This window comes from Cucumis sativus, chromosome 6, assembly GCF_000004075.3.
Source record: "Cucumis sativus cultivar 9930 chromosome 6, Cucumber_9930_V3, whole genome shotgun sequence".
Lineage (NCBI taxonomy): Eukaryota > Viridiplantae > Streptophyta > Magnoliopsida > Cucurbitales > Cucurbitaceae > Cucumis > Cucumis sativus.
The window spans coordinates 16,485,980-16,494,696 of record NC_026660.2 but is presented as its reverse complement, the minus strand read 5'-3'; the positions used below and the strand labels follow the sequence as shown (position 1 = coordinate 16,494,696).

Sequence of the window (8,717 nt, the reverse complement as noted above, 5' to 3'; positions counted from 1 at the left end):
TGCTGTTTAGAATAACCACCAAGAGGTAAGCCAAGATATATAAAGGCAATTACCAGCCTCCCAATTCAGCCTTGAAGAAGTAGAGATCAATGTAGCCTCATCAATATTGCCTCCATATAATGCTTACTTCTCCCAATTAACTTGCTGCCCTGAGCACAATTCGAAGAGAATATCTAACATGGCTTCTATTTTTTATTCTAAAATCTTTCAATCCTGCAATCATAGACGATACCTTTCTTTTTGTAAATAAGGATAAGTAGGACGTGGGGAGTTTGAAAGGGTTGCTTGTAGAAGAGTTAGATGACCCCCCCCCCCCCTCCCCGAGTGGTTCCATGATTGTAAACATCTCTCAACTTTCACAATCATAGGAGTTCAAAAGGATAACATACGAGGCTTGTACTTTTTGTGAGATTGTGGAGTGCATAATGAATCTAAAGAATATTTAAGGTAACAGATAGCCTCCTAACAATGAAATGCATTGAAAGAAAATGTTGCACTAAGAAAAATAAATAACGAATTCTGCTCAATATAATAAAAATCAAACAAATCAACATAATGGACTTACTGTATTGCCTTTCTCTATGTACCAATGAAGCCTATCAACAATCTGCATTGCAGAAGACATTTTAGTATTTACAAGGACTATGAAATGGAAAAAATAATGAGAGCGAGAAAAAATTAAACAGGAAAAATAATGGAGAAAACACGTCCATATGTCTGGACAGCAAAAAAGACCGGCTGCTAACAATTTCCTTCTGCTATCACACATTGATGTTTTATAAGAGACATCATCAGACAAAAGCGAAGTAGAAACAGCTTAGGGACGGTGAAAAGTGAACCCCATCCCAAAAAAACTAATTGCAGAAAATTTGACCAATTGTTGTGATGCAAAGAAATTGGATAATTGCAAAAGAATTGGCTATAACTATGAGCCCACCACAAGGAGATGAGTTGTAAATTTCCACCAAAAGAAGTTATATCAGAAGACTTAGCTTCAAAAAGTTTAAAGTTACTTTCAAGCCAACGCAACTAAAGGAATGCCCCGACAGCATACCCCAAAGGACTTCAACTTCACTTGAGAAAGCCAGTCATCAATATGATTAGAATTAGAAAGACAAGCGGAAATCTGAAGGTACTAAGCAGAAAGCTTCTTCCCTTGGAAGCAAAGAAGCAATGAGGAAAAAGGTGATAAATATTGTCCTCCTTTTCCATATACAAACTGCATATGAACAGGCAAAAAGGTTAAACCTCATCAAATTCTGAAGCCTATCCTGATTATTAAGACTCTTATAATCTCAGGACCATATAAACACTTCCATGTTCTTTGCGATCTGAAAATTCAATACACTTTTAATAAGTCAGGACATCAAAGAAGTATTCACTTTAGAAATATTCATAAATGCCTCCTCCCACTTTGTGAAGAGGGATAATGTGAAGAAACTAATTTTGCAAGGGGGTTCGGGTGATACCCAGTACAGAAGAGAAGTCCAATTGTAAAAAAAACATTTCATTTATAAATGAAATCTGGGGAAAACCCCAAACACCTAAAGGAACTTATAGAAGAGAAGGATGTCCAATTGTTAACTAAAATAGATTATCTATAGAGAGAGGGGGGGCTTAGCTTTACACCAAGGAAAAGAAATAGACAGAACAAATTCCATAAAATATTTGAACAAGGAAGAAGAATCATGAAAAAGCCACTTATTCCTTTCACCCCACAGATACCAAAAGAACGCCGCATGTCAACCAAAGTGTCATCTTTGTACCACCAAAGGGTTGACCCACCAGAAGAGAAGCCAATGTGTCCAAAATGTTATTAAGACACGTATAAGACCATCAAAAAGCCTAAAAAGAATATCCCAAAAATTGGCAGCAAGAGGAAAATGGAAAAACAAATGGATCGAAGATTCAGCGTAGCAGCAACACATGTGACACCAAGAAGGAGAAATAGACATATAAAGCATGCAACGTGGAAGACAATCAGCAGTATTGATGGCACCCCAACTAAGATCTTAAAGAAAAATTTTCATCGTTTTAGGAAAATCTATCTTTCCAAATCACAGAACAAAAATCAGACAATAATGGATCAACCGTGCCCACTAAGTCAGCTATAAGGGATCTAACAGTAAAACCAGAAGTAGGATCAAGAGGCCACAACCAAGAATCCAAATAGCAGTGCAAGCTAACAGCAGCCAGGTGGAGAGATACTAAGGCCCTTTTGACCAAGTGGATTCAAAGATATTACAAGCAAAAGTTCTCTGTTGGGTGGAAGGTGCTCACAGCTTATTATAGCTCCTCACATTTCCAACCAAAAGCCTATTCTCAGTGTCAAGTCTTCCTCATATATCCCACGGAAAAGGATTATAAGCTACTGCCTATTGTCATCTTCCTTTTTCCCATATTTCTTTCAAGATTGGAATGGGTCAATACTTTGTTTTCAATCCACTTGGAGATCAAAAGGAACTGGATGGATCTTTCTTGAAGCTCATGGAAAATCAGGAAGAATGTTAACCAAGTGAGATGAAAGTAAATTTTCTTTTATTGAAGTATTGAAAGGGGCCACTCACTGTCAGTTAAATGCAGAACAATGTGCAATAAGTTGTGTTGGGTAACCAATATTTATGGACCTACTGATTACAGAGAGAAAATTCATTTGGTCAGAGCTGCTCTCCCTCATTGGTTATTGTATAGAAGCTTGGTGTTTGGGAGGGGATTTTAATATGACCAAATCAAAGGGGAGCGATTTCCAGCAAGTAGAATGACTTGTGGCATGAATGAGGAAATTCAATAAATTCATTGAAGAATGGAAACTCATTGAAGTTATTTTACTGAACAGAAAATTAACATGGTCAAGAGAAGGAAGAGTAGTTTTGAGATCATTGCTTGACAGATTTTTAGTTACTTTTGACCGGGACAAGGCTTTTGCGAACACACGTGTAACTCGTCAAGTAAGGATCTCCTCAAACCACTTCCCTTTTTTATTAGAAGCAGGGGCATTCGAGTGGGAGCCTTCCCCTTTTCGATTTTGCAACAGCTGGTTGCTAGACAAGCATTGCTGCCAATTTATTGAAAATTCATTAACCACAAGCACTCCTCCGGGCTGGATGGGCTTTGCCTTATCAACTCAACTCCAAAACATTAAGGGTCAACTCAAATCATGGCATTCAGATTATGAAAGAAAACAGAAAAGTCATGAAGAAACCTTATTAAAAGCCATCGCACTAGAAGAGAAAAAATATGATCAACCGGATACGTGCACAGTGGATCACTTATTGTTAATAAGAGAGTGGATCTTCTAGCTCTTTGTAGAAGGGAGGAAAGAGATATAATCCAGAAAACTAAGTTGACTTGGCTGAAATTGGGGAACAAAAATATGAGTTTCTTCCATCGTTCTCATCGGGGGAGAAAAAAAAAAAAAAGAAGTCTAATTCCGAAGCTTGTTAATAATCAAGGAAACCCAACCACTTTATTCTTTGAAATTGAGCATTTAATACTTGATTTCTACAGCACCCTCTATGAGAAATCTCCTCACACCTCCGTTTTTTATTGGTCTGTAGTTTCAGCAGATCAAAATAAAAGGCTTATTTCAAAATTTAGTTTGGTGGAGATCAGGGCAGCATTAAAATCAATGGGAAGAAACAGAGGCTCCAGGTCCGGATAGCTTCACAGTAGAATTCTTCATCAAATTTTGGGATCTCCTCAAGGAAAATCTTTGTAAATTATTCAATGAGTTTTATGGGACTGGGAAACTAAATGCATGTAAAGGAGAAATTTATTTGCTTGATCAAGAAAAAGGAAGATGCAGTAAAGGTAATTGATTTCCGGCCCATAAGTTTCACTACTTTGCTGTACAAATTGATTGCAAAAGTGCTTGCTGAAAGAATGAAGATAATTATGCCCAGTATTAGAGCTCTCACTCAAAGTGCCTTTTTGGATGGCCGCCAAATTCTGGATCCTGTACTTATTGCAAATAAAGTTGTGGAGTATTATAGGTCCAAAAAAAGCAAGGATGGATTACAAACTGGACCTTGGAGAGGCATTTGATCGAGTTGATTGGGGTTTCTTGGAAAGAATTTTGAAGCAGAAAAATTTCAATCATTGATGGATCATCTCTTCGATCATGGATTGTGTTGTTTTTTTTTTAAGAGACACAAGGCAAACTCTATTATAGAAATAATATAAAAACTGAAATAATATACCCCCAAACACCTCTGTTTCAATTTAGGCATTAACAGTTCTAATTATGCACTATTTTAAGGCTGTTGAAGAAGAAATATGTAAGTTTCAAATTAGAACTTGCCCAGGTACCAACAAGCTACAAAATCTTTTGGCATGTCACTTGTTTAAGTCAGAAAAGTAAAAATCCTCCATCTCATGAACTCCCCCAAATCAAAAGACGCTTCATAGCTCATTGCAAGACCAACAACTGAAATGAGTTTCTAAAACCCATTCTCTTTTTCTATTACTGCATTCCACACCTGTCCGACCACGGTGCTGCCATGATTGATCCAAATTTTCCTAAGTAACTGAATGCCTTTGCATTGCAATTACTCATCCCCCCATGTTGATATTCCGTCCATTCCAATTTCAACTATTGGGGATATTTGTAACCTTCCAACTCGATCTTGGCTTTTAGATTCCTTTCTATTAGCTGAAAATGATGCCAAGTTAGGCTTTAAATTCATCTCCTCTACTTCTTTCTCACCAACCTTTTGGAGAACAGCATCCATGTCTTCAATAAGATCATCTCCGAAAAGCTGTTCAAATGGCACTTCAGCGTCGTCAATAACACCAATCTGCCTTTCCCCTTCCTTCTTTGCTTTCTTCTTATGGTTTTCAATCTTGGTAAGTGTCTCCTTGTGTATTGGCAAAGATGGCTCCTTATTGCTTTTTGTTCTTTTCTGCTTTGAAGTCTTCTTTTCCTTATCAATATCATTGGTACCGAGATTTATCTTATTGTCAAGAGATGGAATTACTTTCTCCTCCCTGGTGACCTTATCCATCTTACGTTTTTTGCGTTCCAACTTCCTGTCCACATCAGCACCATTAGTATGATCAAGTTTGCCATCAGTGCCTTGAACAGACGGGTGTGTTTCAACATTCCCATTCAGTTTTCTATCCTTTTTCTCTTTTTGACGATCTAGGCTCCTGATTGGAGTGTCGTCTTCTTTATCACTCCCATTATCATTCTCATTCTGAATGCATTTATCAATTGATCTCGCATTCAATACACGCAAGCCTGGAACCAGTCGACAAATCTTTTTATCTAACTTAGCACTTTCAGCAATAGGATTCCCTCGAACATAAATATTCCTCAGATAGCCTAATGAACTCAATACCTTTAAATCTGACCATCTCATGATGACATTATTTCCCAAATCCAAATTCAACAACTTCTTGTTATGAGCCAAAGCATTGGGGAGCATCCTGATTTCATTGTGAGCAAGTCTAAGCTCTTTAAGTTCGATACAAAACTTGAGGGATTCAATAGATTGATGTTTGCAGTTAGAAAGGGATAGCTTTTTCATTGAATTCACTTTCAACAGAGAATCTCCAATACTGTGGATTGGATTTCTAGAAAGAACCAGAGTATTCAGGTTCTTCATCTGATCAAGCTTGCAAATAGAAGCAATCTCATTGTCATTCAAAATCAAAGCACAAAAGCCAACAAGGGGTCTAATTTCGTCCATTGACCGAAGCTTATTCTTTCCCGCATTTAATACATTAAGTCTAGAAAGCCCTTCAATTCCTTTTAAGTTATCAAGTTTGTTTTGTACAACTGAGAGCCACTTCAAATTGGTGCATGACTCCAACCCCTGAAGCGATGTGAGATTGTTGAATGTCAAATCAAGCTTCTCCAAGTTTTTGAAAAGGGACAAACCATTTATATCAGAAAGAGCCTTTTGATTGAGCTTGAGAGTAGTGATGGTGAGTGGGTCTTTGGTTTTGTAATCATTGAGAACTTGCTGTATATCCAAGCAAGACATAGTCGTGAAAACCCTAGTTTTCTCTGTTAGGAACAGACACTGCCTCCGAAAACGCCTTCAAACTCCGCTGTCTCTGCTGCTTGTGTGCTGGATTGATCATGGATTGTGTTAAAAACCCTAAGTATTCAGAATTCGTCAATGGGAGGCCCAGAGGAAGAATTCAAGCCTCAAGAGGGTTAAAGCAAGGGGATCCCCTTTCCCTCTTTCTTTTCTTCTGGTTAGCGAAGTGCTTAGTAGTTTCATCTCAAATCTACACTTGAACGGTTTGTATGAAGGTTTCATGGTAGGAAAGAACAATGTTCATGTTCCCCTCCTTCAATTTGCAGACAACACCTTAATATTTTCCAAGTTTGATGAAGTTATTCATGAAAACGTTAAAAAGACGCTTGAAATATTTTAGTGTTATGGGCAAAAGATAAATTGGGAAAAGTCATCTATATGCGGAATTAATATTGGGGAAAGTAAGATCTCCTTAGCGGCATCCATGAGGAATTGCTAAACATTCCTCATGCCAAAAAAATCTCTAATTCCATTGAAAGAACCATGGAGGAACTTCTTTTGAGAAGGGAACAACGGTAGCAAGTTGAACCACCTAGTGAAATGGGAATTAGTTTCCAAACCCCAAGGAGATGGGGGCCTTGGGCTGGACAAGCTGAAATTTAGAAACATTACTCTTCTTGCCAAGTGGAGGTGGAGGTTCATGGCAGAACAAAACTCTCTATGGTATAAGGTGGTTTGTAGTATTCACGGGAGTAGCCTCTTCCAGTGGCACACAAGTGGCAAAGAAAATTCAAGTTTAAGAAGCCCTTGGATAAATATTTCTAGATAGTGTGGCAGCTTTTAAAGTTGGAAAGGGTGACAAAATTTTGTTTTGGTTGGATCCATGAATGGATAGAATTGCTTTGAAGACCACACTCCCAAGCTGTACAGAATTGCCCTTAATCCAAAAGGCTCGGTTGTAGAACATTGGAACGCCTCCACTTCCTCTGGGTTTCTTGATTTCAGAAGATTGTTAGGAGCTTGAAATCTCTAATTTTCAACTTCTCCTGGGCTCCTTGGAAAGGACAAGATTATCCAATATTGAGAATAAAAGAATCTGGTTAATGGAAACTAATGGGGTTTTTTCAGTAAAGTCATTATCGAAGCACTTGTCTCCTGCCACTCCGATGGACCTACAGTTGGAAAAAAGCCTTCAGAAATCTAAAAGCCCGAGGGTAAGTATAACTCTATCGATTATGTTGTTCAGGAGTTCAATTTGTGCATCCATTATGCAAAAGAAGTTACCCACTCATTATATTTCGCCACATATATGCCCATTCTATCTCAAATTTCATGCGGAACTCCAGCACTTGTTTGAATGTGTATATGCTGCCAAGTGTAGGAGTAAACTCTTTCACACCTTTAATCTCAGCTGAGACCTTGATAAAGAATGCAAGAATAATGTTAGACAGTTACTTCTTGGTCCGGTTATGATGAAAAAATGCCTCCTTGCTTTGGTGCAATACCGTCAAGGAAATTTTGTTGGAACTGTGGTTTGAGAGAAATCTGCGAGTCTTCCACAATAAAGCCTCCTCTTGGTTCAATAGATACGAGTGCGCACGTCTGAATGCCTCTTTGTGATGCTCTCTACGAAAACAATTTAAAGACTTCTCTATGCAATATATCTTACTAAACTGGCAGCCCTTTTAACTTTCCTCCTTGTTGATGATTCAGATTTGGCTCACAGCCTCTGGTGTTTCCAACCGTTTCAGAATCTTTCTTTGTCTGGCTGTATTTTTAATTCCTAGTCTGGTTAGAAGTTGTTTCTTATGTCCTTTTTGAGTTGTATTGGTTGTGGTTAGTCCTGCACTTGGACGTTATTAGTTGTTCTATCTTTTTATTATGTAGGATATGATAAGGATACTAAGAGGGTGTCAACTTAGCTGGGATGCTCAAATGCACATCCTTATCCTTGGTTTGAATGCTCATCGTATAATCCTCTTATACTATAAGATTTAGTTTCATTGTTCATTTATTAATAAATGAGGTTGTTTCCTTTTCAAAAAAAATCTAAAGGATCAACTTGATCCAATCTCTTTAAATCATATCGACGAGAGTAATGAATGGTTGGTCGAAACATTGGATGAAGAAAATGATGAAGCTGAAGTTGACAATGAGCTAGTTTTTTATGACAACGACCTCACATGGGGAGATGTAGCTCGTGCTAGCGGCGTTAGAGAACCCCTCATGTACACTAGATCAAAAGGAAAGTCAACTACCTCTCCCTCCACTTCTAGAGTTCAAAAGCAAGCACCAACTATACAAGTAGTTAGTAATGAAGATGAGGACGACGATGAAGAGGAATTAGACATCAAGGAGAACAATGGCCGAGGAGCAATGGACGAAACCATAGAGTTAGATGAATTAGACATCAAGGAGAACAATGGCCGAGGAGCAATGGACGAAACCATAGAGTTAGATGGGGATGTTGATGAATTTGATATTTGATGGTGTTTTAAACTTGTACTTATAGAGTTCTGTTCATTTTTATTTTTTATTTTTTGAAATGGAGACAAACTTCTTTATTAAATAGAACTCAAACTGAAAGTACAAGAGAATTATACAATCGATTTTGTTCATTTTTCTTGATTACAGAACTATTATTAATCTTTGAGGCTTTGACATTTGTCTATAAACTTATGTTCTACCTCATATATTATTTATTTATTTATTCATTCATTGCACCTCGCT

General features: G+C 37.7%; 1 protein-coding gene and 1 pseudogene across 1 annotated transcript; both read right to left on the bottom strand.

Moving 5' to 3' along the window:
* Positions 1–336: 336 nt before the first annotated feature.
* LOC116404506 overlaps positions 337–8,717 on the bottom strand; it is a 35,041-nt pseudogene continuing 26,660 nt past the window's right edge.
* On the bottom strand, positions 4,411–8,382 carry LOC116404621 (leucine-rich repeat-containing protein 9-like). Its single transcript, XM_031887706.1, has one exon. It carries the CDS (start codon positions 5,985–5,987, stop codon positions 4,548–4,550), a length of 1,440 nt encoding a protein of 479 aa, XP_031743566.1. The 5' UTR covers positions 5,988–8,382; the 3' UTR covers positions 4,411–4,547.

Excerpts from the sequence above, each read along its gene's own strand:
- LOC116404621 (XM_031887706.1), bottom strand. The coding sequence starts at position 5,987 with ATGTCTTGCTTGGATATACAGCAAGTTCTCAATGATTACAAAACCAAA.